This window comes from Orbicella faveolata, unplaced genomic scaffold (assembly GCF_042242905.1).
Source record: "Orbicella faveolata isolate gen_17 unplaced genomic scaffold, um_ofav_v1 contig_13, whole genome shotgun sequence".
Taxonomy (NCBI): Eukaryota; Metazoa; Cnidaria; class Anthozoa; order Scleractinia; family Merulinidae; genus Orbicella; species Orbicella faveolata.
In genome coordinates, this window is record NW_028301540.1 from 3,800,932 (window position 1) to 3,814,153 (window position 13,222).

Below are 13,222 nucleotides of genomic sequence, written 5' to 3' on the forward strand. Positions count from 1 at the left end.
CCTAGCTATTTTTCAAAATTTTTTTTTTTTTAAGTAAAATACATTTTACGGATCATGGTTTTTACGCCTAACGGCCAACTTTTTTGCCCCTTTTGAACAAAAGCTTAACTTCATTGAGACCCTCTCCCCTTCCACAGTCTAACAGAACCTCAAATCCCCCCCCCCCCTCCCCCCAGAGAAAAAACAGACAAATAAAAAAATAAATAACCAGAAGATCCATAAACACGTTTACAAGTCGTTGTTTATTTGTTCTTAAATTGAAATTTGTACAATTTATGCCCAGTAGGCATAAATCTGGGATTTTCTATAACATAGAACAGGGCTTAACACTACGTTCGATTCTACAGATACTGTAAAATGAGAAAATTATGTTAACCAAATGCCACGCTCCTGTTAATAATGGTAATAATAATAAAATAAAATAAAATAAAGTAAAATAAATAAATAAATAAATAATAACGGTTTATTACCACTAATTATATTTGCAGGGATGTTTATTCTTGATTTAGCTTTCAGCACAACCTCTATTTGATTAATATTTTACTTCTTTTTTTTTCTCTGAACGAAACAAAATTAGAAAGTCCGTTCTATGTTGTTACCCTTGATTCGACTTTTTTATCCATTTGCGTGCCTTATCATTTATCGTCGTGAATAACTTCATCTTTGTCGTCAACATCGTCCCAGCTTTCTGCTCTGGACATTCCTCGTCCCCAAAGTGCCCGTCCTGGAGGTTGATTTTCAATTTCTCGTCCCCAGAGCCCTGGCGGCTGAGGTTCTCGTCCCCAGAGTCCGGGCGGTCCGTTTTGAGCATCTTGTCCCCAGAGTCCATTTGGTCCATTTTCAATTTCTCGTCCCCAGAGTCCTGGCGGTTGTTTGTCTTCAATTCCCCGTTCCCATACTCCCGCGGGTTTAGGGAGTTTATTTTGAATGTCTCGTCCCCAAAGTCCTGGTGGTTGTTTGTTTTCAATTCCCCGTTCCCATACTCCGGCTGGTTTAGGGAGTTTATTTTCAAATTCTCGTCCCCAGAGCCCCGGAGGTTGTGGTTCAGCGCCCTCGTCTCGTCGTTCTTCGTTTTCTTCCGACTGATCCAGTTTCACGAGTTGTGCGTGCATTTCGTCGCCATCTTTAGATTCGATGGATCGTCCCCATATCCCTGGCATGTCATCCTGTCTTTTATCGCTGCTTGATTTTAGAAAACGCCGCACCAGGCTGTCTCCGGCGCTTTCGGCGTCTTTCTTCGCGCTGTCCAAGTTCTCGGTTTTTGCTTCGTCTTCTCGTTTCTCTTGCATATCGAGGGAAAGTTTGTCGCCATCAGCGCTGTCTTCATCCGTTCCTTCAAAGTGTCGAGCGTGACATAACGGCAAGAGAACCAACAAGAGAAAAATGGTGGCTTTAAGAGTAGGCATTCTGTGAAGAAAAAAGAAAAAGAAAAGACTTCAGTTTGACAAAAAATGTAGGTCTGAAATGAATTATAATTATAATATGATTAATTCTGAAATTAAAAGTAACTCATTGAACCGTATTGTTGGAAATCTTTTAGGGTTAGGGTTAGTTCCAGTATGTTTTTGTTTATTAAACATGGTGCGTACAAAGTTATCTATTCTCGAGAACTCTTCACTTGGTAGTTCTGTTTTGCCAAGCCTAACCATAGCTTCCTTCCAATTACAGCAGGATTTCATCAAGCGACGCAAAATACCTAAGCCAGCATGCCTAGTGAACTCTGAAAGTACACAATGGTTTAGGCCATCCCAATGAAAAAATGTCTCCCATCGCTCCACCGATCCAATGAGATCCATTGCCTGCTCCATAGCATCGTGTGTTTCCCAATTTTTTCTCTGACCATACTGTACCCATACAGCTTTTGAGAGCTCCTTAATAGGTGTACACAGTGCCGGGTGGTTAAAACCCGCTTCCCTTACCTCGATATATTTATACTTTTTGCTCTTGAATGGTCGGGGCAAAAGCAGGCAGAGAGGTAACTAATTAATTCAGAAACAGAAACTCTCAAATCTACTGTAACTGAAAATAATGGAAGATCCGTCGAACATGTCTTCGAGATAACAACTGTTTTCGAGACTTTTTCCTAGCCTTTGTTTTTGATTTCTTTTTTAACCTGTCTGTCAGACCTATTTGCACAAGTGAGAAGGCGTTGGTATAGAACGAGATATATTTTCAGATCGAGTTGCTAAAAACGTACACCAGTCAGAATCGAAAATGACAAGAAGATGTCAAAATAGGTTCAGAGTAAACACTGTAAAATGTTTCTTGTAAGGCCTTTCCACAAATAAAAAAATTGCCTGAATATCTTTTCGGAAACTCTCAAAATATTTTCTATATATCGCAAAAAAGTTTCTAAAAGTTACTTTCTCTTAGTATCTCAGTTTTGATTTAAGAATAAACTGATTTTGAACTACTTACGCCAAAATTTTCAAGATTTTCTTGTAGAAGTAGGAGATGGTTAGGAAGATTCAGGCGCCTTGGTCTTACCAGCATCCGCCATTTTGGAAAATTGCTGCTTTAGAGCTCTTAGTGATATGGAATGAATTTTTCAAGTGGGAAATTACTGAACTGGGAAGCGAGGAAACCACAGGACTAAGCCAAAAGAAGGCTATAAATATTTTCTAAATATCTTAGTATTTTCTAAATTACATATCTCTGAAACTTGTGGAAAGGCCTATTTACTTTACTTCTTGTTGTACAATGCGAGCCAAAGGAATTTTACCATTCCATTCATTTGGTTTGTTACATTATTTTTAAATCTGCAACATTTTGTCCTTTTTTCAGTTTTGAGAGGAAACCACGCCGCGTCAAAGATATATCCGGAAAATATTTTCCAATCAAGCAAATCCATTAAAGAACATAAATGTTTATTATATTTCCTATTTTATTTTTTTGTGACCGACTTCCTATATTGAATGTGACTAAATGTAAAATTGCATTAACAGTTCTGTGATTGGGTTTCCGAGGATAAAACAACTGTTTTTTTGTATCTATTCTGCTGCTGCAAAAGTGGAATGAAGTCGAAGATTTCTCGTCATGATCTACCAGTTTGCTAGTTACTTCCACATTACTGTAAATAATGAAGATATTTTGCTAATGCTATTTGTCTTATTTTACATTTTATGCAATGATGTTATAAATATACATCATCTTTAACAAAATTGAAGAAATTTAATTTGCCCAGATTGATTTTTTACCTCTTGTTTTTAAGTATCAATTAAACTAACTGAACCTTGAATATTTAAAATAAAAATGAAAAGATAAAACGTTTGAGTCTATAATATATTTCATCTACAATTCTGTACTAGTAAACATGTATGGCTGTTAAAGTATCTTCAAAATTGTAATTGTTTTCATGCACAAAGATTACCAAGAATTCAATAATTAATTTTCCCCTGAATTAGATGGAAAAGTCGTCAACCAAAGAATAATAAGATTTTTCTGATTTAATCACAATTGCGCTTATGAAAAAGCAGTTATCATTCAATATATGACCTCAAACAGAGGCAATACTGAAACGAGCGTCGCTCTACTCACATCAAAAAACTGTAACGGCGAAAACCCTTTCATGAGAAATGAATTTTTTGTAAACTTAGCTTTAGGGGCAGCGCCGATTCAATACAAAAAACAAATAGGCTGTCTTCAAATATTCCTAACAGACATTTCAGTAACACATTTATGTATAAAAAATGATGGAATTAACTTGTTAAAGACTTCAGAGTTTCGTAAGTATTTAAACAGTATCTACTCACTGTGTAGACGAGACGTCTTTTTCACGAAAGCATAAAGGAATGTTACCCCTCGCCTTAAGTCAATGGGTTCTTTTGCACTTCAGTCGTAAAAAAATGTGAGGCAAAAAAGAACAACGCATTCTTATTTAATATCCCGCTTGCCATGACAAACGGAAACGTGCATGATATATACAAAAAATAAACTATATTTTATTTACAAAATAAAGCTTAAAACAAAAGATAGCCCTGAGCCGGCAAATTAACAAAAATTTTTCAATTATGCGTCAAAAACCTTCCCTGGGGTGGTTTGCTGACGCAGTTTAAGTCGGTTTCGTTTAATAATATTTACACATTTGAAGCAGCTGTCGAGAAACAAACACTTAAACCATTTAACACAATATTATGAACCCAACGAATGTAGACATTAAAATGTCAACTGGAAAATGGATCAATATTTGCAACACTTTTCTCAACGCTCGAGTTTATTGTACTAGTATTCTGTTTATTAAGGTTTTACGCCGGTGGGAAGTTAATAAATGATGATTATTTTCTTCTTTATAGGAAGCATTTTGATTGCTTTTTCTTTATTTCTATCTTAGAAATGTATTTTCCGAGATACTTTTTTCCCAACATTTCCTGCCTTAAAATATACACAAAAAAATTGCTTGAAACAGTCATAGGAAAGTCGAAAGGCTTCCAAGAAAGAAAAATAAACAGTTCAAGAAGTTTCTCTTGCTCAAACCAAGAGGCCAGTGTTCTTCTTTGAAAAGAAAAAACAAATATTCCATAGGTCAACAAAAAGTAATCCTTTCGCTGGAATATTCGTAAAGGTCGGTCGTTTTAGAGGATTTCATATAACAAATGTGTAAGTAATTAAGTTTTGGCTTAATTAGCCCAAAGCCTTAAAAAACAACCAAATTTCTTTACAAATTAAGACAAATTTGTTAGATAACGTTGCGGAAAATATATCCAAAAACCCTTTTTATCCACTTGGGCGGCAACGAAAAGGGTACCCTTGTCGAATATAATACAAAATGTGATAATATCACGAATGCCCAACTAAATTTAAAATTTCTTATCTGTGAAAGTCTCAAGTCTCAAAGACTTTATTTTATCTGTCGTGATGGTATGCACGTCTTCCCCTCCTAACACTGATCATGTTTTTTCGTTTTAATATATTTCAGAATCCTCCATCGACCAACTTAAAGTTTTCAAGTAAAGTATGCTAACATTAGTGTTAGCGCAAGTGTCGCCCTGGCTTAACTTGTAATGAATTTGGTTCTGTTATTCACGCTACAAGTTGTAGATATTGCTTCAAGACGACAACCTACTGATCGATCGAAGCGTGATTTCATTCACGACCTTTCAGTTTTTATTGGCTGACCGTTACCATGATGACATGACACGTGGGTTACAGCTATTAGTTTGGGGTGTTCTAAATGGTCATGTTAAAGGTTATATGATACCACGTGACGTAGAAGGTGCGCGTTCTGGTCGTCGCCAGCTTTAACAGCAAAAAGTTAACAAAACGGTTTAACAGCGAGACAATGGTGTTGTCAGGGCATTACCAAGTTATCTTGCGACGAGTTCTCGGTCTAATTTTGGTCTTTTAAATTTAGCAGTGATATGGCACAAAAAAATTAACGCATGCTGCCTTATGTTGAAGGTGCAGGAAGGGATATTTTCATGAAATAGTTTTTAAGTTCATTAATAAACAGGTAATTTTGATTATGTGGAATTAAGAAGAAACTTCGTGTTTCAAAAATAGTTCAAAATTGTATTTTTAGATTTGTTGTTTAATTCCGGAAATTGATCAAATGCTCTGCGGGAGGACCATGTACAAAAAGAGAAACAGTAACAATATCAACCCTACAAATTAATCATGTTAAATTTGACGAAGTAGCGGCGCAAAGATTTAGGATATCATCATCGACTGAACGACGAGCCCAACGCGAAATTACAGAAAATTAATTAAAATCTCCTGAAAAACTTCAACTTACAAAACCTCAGTACACTTAGACCTTCACCCGTTGTACAGGGATACAAATATGCGTACTCGATGAAAAGCCTCAGACATAACGAATAGCATACATTGGAAAGCTCTTAAAATCAGTCGACAAAAATTCTCCTTTTATTCATTGTTTGACTAGGGTACCATTAGTTTTAAACTGTTTTATGTATTTTTGCGTTCTTTTTTAAGATGAATTCTGCATACGCCATATGCAATGTATCCTGACTCTATTGGCTCGAAGAAAGACTAAACATAAACCAAGCACTTTCATTGTAAACTTTTGTGCGATACAACTTGTTGTTGACTATGCAGGTCAAAAATATAAAAAACCTGCCTTTACTTGCATTCTGCACGATACGACGAATTTTTTTACTATTCCCGCTGATGACAGGCCTATAATTGTGCCCGAAATATTTTTAGTTTCTCGTATTATATACTATGCTTAAGTACGTTCTTGGGTAGTACTGGGTAGTCAGTTGTGCGGCATAAGAACGTATTCACCGAAGATCAATTAAAGTAATTGAAGCAAAATTAATGGACAAATCTGTTATCAGTATCGCGCTATCTCCTTTCAAGTTATTTGCGCCATGCTATATTCGGTTATTTCTGGCATATTGACTTTTTTGCGTCAATGATTATTTAGTAAATATTGTCGTGCGCCTCAGATTCCAAGTTAAACTTAATAAGCTCTTGAGATTGTATTTGACTACGGCTTTACGCCCATACTGACCGTGAGAATGAAAGCAACATCTCAAACCTCATGGTTAAAAGTATTAGAAAAAAGTTTGAATAACAGAATAAGAGGTAATTATTCGAAGTTCGGCAAGAGGGAAACCAAGGCCACGTCCACACTACGCCGGAGGACTTTAAAAACGAAGGCTTCATTCTGAAAACGTACATGTTTTCCGTCCACACTACGCCGGAGAAATTTAAAAACGCAACAATCACCGGTCATTTTGGATTTGCGTTTGAACAAAAAACTCGTTCAGGGAAATCACATGACTATCACGACGCCATCGTTTTCGGAATGCTCCGTTTTCAAAATGTTTTTTTCTGGCCTTTTTTGCACAATCTTTAAGTTTCGGAAATAGACAAAACAATAATGTTGGAATCCTTTTACAAGCGCGGATCTAAATGATACAACGAGCACCGAAGGCGCAAGCTCCCAGGAGGGTCTGGGGCCATTTCCCCCCCAGGACATTTTTGAGATTTTAATTCCCTTAAAACCCCTTTCTCAGGTTTCTGAGTGATACTGAAAATCATAACCGACTTTCATAAAACGGTTGAAACCGGTATGGGTCCGCGTCTGTATTGGCGCCGTGCCCCAATGACCTCATGGTCATGATCAGGCCTAACCTGTTTCTAATTTCATTGAATGTGTCAGCAATGTACGTTTTGGAAAGGACATTTTGAAAAGCTTATTAGCATGATTGAAATAAGATTTAAGTAGCAAACTGGAAGAAGATCGTTCGAGAACATGAATGTAGAGAAAAAAATGCTATGGATGTAAAACAGTTCAGCCGTGGAGCAGCTGAGCCGGATGGTAATGTAAATTGATTTACGTAAGACTTAAAACGAACCTCCAAAAGTTATATACTTACTTTTGAAAATAGGCTGTGACGTGTCTCAGAAGAAACAAATTCTCCAGGTATAGAGACTTCCAATTTATAAGAAAAAGGAAAGGTTAATTAAATGGCAAAAACCAATCCTAAAATAACCCACGCGTACCCAAAGGAAGTCGAAAGATATTAACGATTCGTTACAATACACTATTTGACGGATACGAATAAGTATCTCATTGGGCCGACACTTAAACATCGCCACGAGGTTGGTTTGAGATTCTAAACAGAGATATTTTACTTGTATTGTTGCCGCTCGAACTCTTGAAATCAATTTAAATTCTTGAAGATGTCGGAAATTTATTAAATTTGGTGTCCGTTCCGGCGGATATATCTAAAATGTATGGACTACAACTACACCGTATATAGAAATTATTTTCTTTTCTCTCTCTCAGAAACAAGACAAAATGGATTCCTAAGCGGAACAGACAACGTTTACATTTTCGCTCCGATATCTGTCTGACGGCACATTAAAAAAGATGTCGTACATGGGAAACTCTAATATGTATAAAGCATTATCAGTTAGAATTGATAAAATATTTACAAAGGACCTCTCCAACAATATTTTCCCACCGCAGTATAATTGAAGTAACGGTAAAAAAGAAAAAAAGAAAAAAAAGACAAATGAAGAACAAAGAGGACCGAGACAAAAGCTGTAAGGTTCGCGACCGATTCAGGTCATACTCGTAAAATATTACACTTTCCATTTCAGGTCACTTAGAAAAGATTTATGTTTTCCCACTGGGTAAAACCAAATGAGGAACATAGAAAAGAGAATCAATTAAATTTGAAATCTTTCTGAAGTATATAATAATTCACTGATGACAAGAGCACGACGTATGACGGACGATGGAACAGTGACTTTTCTAAAAAAAAAAAAAGAAAGAAATTATCAAATTAAAACAAAACTTAAGTGAAGAACAAGAAGTTAACAGAAATTCCTTGGATTTGAGTTTCCAGCTGCACGTGCGTGTTCGAAATGAATCAGCTGATGTCCTCGTGTTTTCTCGCGCTCGACATTAGTCGCGGGGGTGTTCTGCTTCCGGCTCTGATTGGTCCATTGTATTCTCTTCGTTTTCTGTAACTGATCAAATCTGTTTTTGGTCTGTTCGCCGAATTGTGAGTTGTTTTATATTTACCAAAACGACCAACAAAAGGCCCGGAAATTTTGGCTGGGAATGACTTGTTGAGAACGAAATACGACTTTTCGGTGCCTTCTACTGAAAAATGCCCTGTAGAAACGGAACTTGAAAAGGAAGTCCCGTTTTAGTTTTCCGTTGATGGGCAGTTCCGAATGGAAATTCGTATGCCATCTTTCGCACCAGTTCCACACTTTTCGACTTTCACTGCCTTGCACCTCGTATGGCACTGTTTTCGAGGAAAATTTAATCAAGTGTAATAAATTCTATTAAATACGAGGCCGCTCAAAAGGCTCTTAAAAGTGTCAAATAGTTGCTTATAAACTAAACGTTTCGGACTTCAAAAAAAAGAAAACCAAAAGAAGTCACACGTTTGTAAAAGAACAATGCTAATTTCTAGTTACTACCTCAAGATATATAGATGTTACAGAACTGGCATGTGGTCCGAAAGGAGAACATTTTACAGAACGATCTTGCTGTTCTTTGTCTCTACTGGCTTCGTCCATACGCCTGCCAAACAAGAATTAACACTCCAATGCGGACCGAAAGAAACTGTCACTGAAAAAGTCTACATTGTATAGTAACTCTTTTAAATCTCTGCTGATGAATTAATCAGCCTGCTTTCCTTGAAGTTTAACCAAAACTGTATGCCACTGGACCTGACAGTAAAAACTGAGATTTAGGAGCAAACTAACTCGCTTCCTTTGTAATTAAGGTAAGATGATTTTAAAAAGCCACAGCTGAAAGTAACTCGTGAGCACTGTCTCTCTTAGCACGGTCGACCGTCTTGTAAAATACAGACCACGGATGAGGAACCAATCAGAATTTCATATATTTCATATACTTTTCATTTATGGCGTATTAGGTTACCATATGATAATACTGGTATAACCGCATGTAAAAGAAAACTGACACAATTAAAAAGAAGACAAAGTTCAAATTTAGCTATTCACAGGAAAGAGTCTCAGAAAAAGTTCTGTTGAGAATTTCATAATATGGCAAATTGAAAACATTCATCTTTATAATTTGATCCCCGCGTACTTGAAACCAATACCCTGACATTTGTTTTTAACACCAACTGACCTTGCTTTCAACTATAGAACTCTTACGTGGCGGTGACAAAGTATATGTTCTCCGGCCATGCTAATTAGAAGTACCGGTTATAGCCAGATTTTTACGGCTTTGACGAACCCGTAAATAATAATAAAGTCATAAAGTGTCGACTTCATTGCTTGTAAAGATGTAAAATGTCAGTTGAGTACAGGATATGGCACCGGAGACTAACTAATAGCTTCAGGGCCGTAGGCAGATAAAAAAATTGACTGAGGCAATGTCCACGGTTAAATTCTTTTCGTAAGTATCTGGCAGTGTTTAACTTTCCCCTTTCAAAAAGAAACACAATAAAAGCGAAAAACTGATTGAGGCAAGTTCCGCGGTTTGCCTTAGACTTGCTACGGCCCTGAGCTTCAAAGATGATGAGGTTACAAGAAAGTTGTTCGAAGTTTTGATCAGAGCCAAAAAAGGGAAATAGATTCAGTTTCAATCTGATATCGTTTCAGTGACTTATAGTTATATGCGGTTAGGAGTTTGAAAAAATATATTCACGTTGCTTGCAGATATGTATAGTAAAGTGTATTGAATTTAATATATTACATTACCAAAGTAACAATATGACTTAGTGTGTTACCATGGACTCAGAGTTGTTCCGAAAACGAAACTTTACGAGTAACGATGTCACTAAAGAATCGAGTGTACTTTGTTTGTTTGTACTTCCTGTTGTTTAAATAAAAATAAAAAACGAAACTAAACACTATTTAGAGTTTAGGGTTATAAATAATTTCAACCACAACCTGGTTCTCTTACCAGAAGGTTTGGTAGCAGATGAGATGAGCTCGCCTTCGGCTTATCCTGTTAAAAATGGTTTCTAAACTGGGAACAGTTGGTAGCAGTTTAACCATATTTCAATCAAGCATCGCAAATAAAAGTGCCCTGCTCAACAGCGTCAAAACTTCCGCCTGGAATGGCAAGGTGTTCAGCCTCCTAAACGACTCTACGCGTCCTTTGTTCGTTTAACCCACGCGAACTTTGCCGAGACGCTAACACCCCGCGATTAATCAATACCTGTGGCAAACTGCCTCAGCAATTAACGGTTCGAATTAGGTAACGATGTGTTATAGCCCTTTGTGAACGCGATGCCAATTTACTACCGATTCCCTTTAATTTCTTCCGACATGCGCTTTTGATTGGCGAGTTACAACAAAATTTGTAGCCTTTACTAGTTCGTTTGGGCTTAATTTTTAACACAATTTTTCTTTCCCACGCGGTACTATACGGCCTTGGAATTTTCAAAAAATTTAGTTTGAAGATGAATCAGTACCACAAAAGAAATACTACAAAAGACTGAAATTGTTCGCTATTATATGAATGCGCTCCATTGATCCAGACAAGCCATTTTAGTTTCTTTTGATTGGGAATCAATAACAGCCATAGAAAAAGTTGAGAATTAGCTGTCGAACAAAATTGAAAACATAAGTTTTGTGACATACTGAATGAGATCTATTAACCTACAGCTTATGATATCGATCAATTCATCACAAATCATCGGTTAGAGAAAACAAATAAAGAAATCAATGAAGTGTTTAAAACTGTCCTATCGATGAACAACTGTAGTCACGAAATATTCAAATAACTCAGTTGAATTTCTTTTTCTGGTCTAATGAAAAACTCTATTCGCTTTTCACGTCCGGTTGGGAAAAGGAAAAACAGTTTTTAAAATTCGGCAACTTTAAAGAGATTCGGCGACCGATCTATGCTCTTCACTCATTCGACAGATCTTACGCGCTGTTTGGTAAGAGAAGAAAACAGCTTAATTATCTCGCGGCTGTTCAACCAATCAGAATGTTTTTGATGTGGCCGTTTTTGCACCTAATATACCGTTTTGTCGTAAGGTGCTTTGAAATCCTGAATTTGGGTTTTCCATGCAGTCAGACATGAAATTCGAAAACGGTTTCTGCACCGAAATCTAACTCTGAGATGGATTTCAATTAACAAATCCAAACTTGGATGTCTTAAATTTGCTATTTTTACGTCTTTTTTGGGGAAATACAAAAAAACAAACGATATGAAGAACTTTTCTTGTGAAGAGCGTTCTATTATCGAAGGCCATTTTCGTATTCTCAGTATTTGTCTGAAACTAACTTCCAATGGAAGCTCAATGTTCAGCCAATGTGTCTCTGTAAATATTTTCAAAAAATGACAGTAAATCGATACCGAGAAGTTTTTTTATGTACTACACAACCAAATTTAGCGCGCGTTGCAGGTGCTACAAAAGCTTCCTCACATAACCCGACCAAAAAACTAAATCAGCTTGCAACTGACTCAAATGCGGGAGGTCTTTTCAAATGCAAATAACATTAATCTCTTTCAAATGATACTCCCCCAACTGCGGCGATTCAAAGTTCTTCGCTTCGTTCTTTCGTTGTTGGTGTTTATTTTTTATTTATTTATTTATTTTTTCAATATCATTGCTTCGGGAATACCCTCTTTATCAGGCAATATATATTGAATTTTGCGTTGAATTTCTGGCTGGCCCACAACTAACACTCGATGAAGACAGTACAGTATTCTAATCAGTACAGCTTTCAACACTCACTCTGGCCATGTCGATAGCTTTGATTAGCAACATAAATTCAGTTACAGATCCGTTACAGGACGAATTTTCAAGCCGGTCGAACAAAGGAACACCAGCTGTTTTCAAGAGGCTTCCTGATTACTTGATAGTCAGTTCCAAATCCATATTTAAAATTTTAGTGGAATATTCGAAAGCAGCCAAGTTGTAACGTCGCGCTATTGTTTCAAACATATCCCGAAAACGTGGAACTGCCCTGACAATGATCGACCTAGTCAGCGAACAAGAAGAGAAAAGAAATACTAAGTGAGAGAAAATCATTCCAAGGACTGAATTGATTCAGCAGCAAGTGTTCAGTCATTTTCGTGTTCATAAAATGCAGTGTGTTTTAAATAGAAAACAATTCTATTGCGGGCTGTTGATGTAATGATGGCACGAGCAAAAAAAATTACGTTTTGAATCGTGAACCCTGATAAACTAGTTATTTTTATTTTTTCTTCTTGTGTTTTCTAAAAGAAATCGAACTCAAGCCACTGAGGCGAGTGTTTCACACAGCTTTTTCAAGTTAATGTCTTTCAAACTGGTTCTCGTGTTCCCATTTGACAATTCAATTTGGAGGTCTAGATTTCTATGACGAGGTAGTTAAATTGAATTCTGTCACCTCATAGAAATTGAAATCGAATAATCTAATCTTTTAAGTAGAGTTCTAACTGAAATTTTCTTCAATGCCACTAAATATTCAAATTTTCTTTTACTGTACGTGTTGATATTTTAAAGGTGGTGTGTGTTTATTTGCCAGTGACATAGCGAGGCAATTTTCAAAACACTACATGATTTGTTTATTTCAATCTGATCTTTATTAAACAAAGAGGCAAGATCATCCCAAGTTTGATCACAAGTAACAGATGTCTTCAGGGACGGCTTGGATAAAACTTAGAATTTTATAGCAGGCAAACCTACTAGTTACTGCTCTGAGTTAAGTAATAGTTCGCGTGAGAGCGATAGCATTTCGTGGCAACGCATGAGTGGTATTAAAATACGTAGTTTCCAAAAAGCGGAATCCGAAAAGCAAGAACTGGCAGTTCCATTTAGAT

At 36.6% G+C, this 13,222-nt stretch overlaps 1 protein-coding gene across 4 annotated transcripts in view; it reads right to left on the reverse strand.

Annotated features, from left to right (window-relative positions):
• Positions 1-223: 223 nt before the first annotated feature.
• Positions 224-13,222, reverse strand: part of LOC110060655 (uncharacterized) — a 29,604-nt gene continuing 16,605 nt past the window's right edge. Inside the window, exons 1-2 of one of the 4 annotated variants that reach the window (XM_089284115.1) lie at positions 7,344-7,449; positions 225-1,407 (exon numbers count right to left, since the gene is read on the reverse strand). In XM_089284115.1, the coding sequence (XP_089140241.1) occupies positions 636-1,406 (771 nt within the window). In that variant the 5' untranslated portion in view covers position 1,407; positions 7,344-7,449 and the 3' untranslated portion in view covers positions 225-635. Of the gene's footprint in view, positions 1,408-3,752; positions 3,859-7,343; positions 7,450-13,222 lie in introns of those variants that run through there. The other 3 variants (XM_020767442.2, XM_089284114.1, XM_089284116.1) reach the window with 3 other exon arrangements.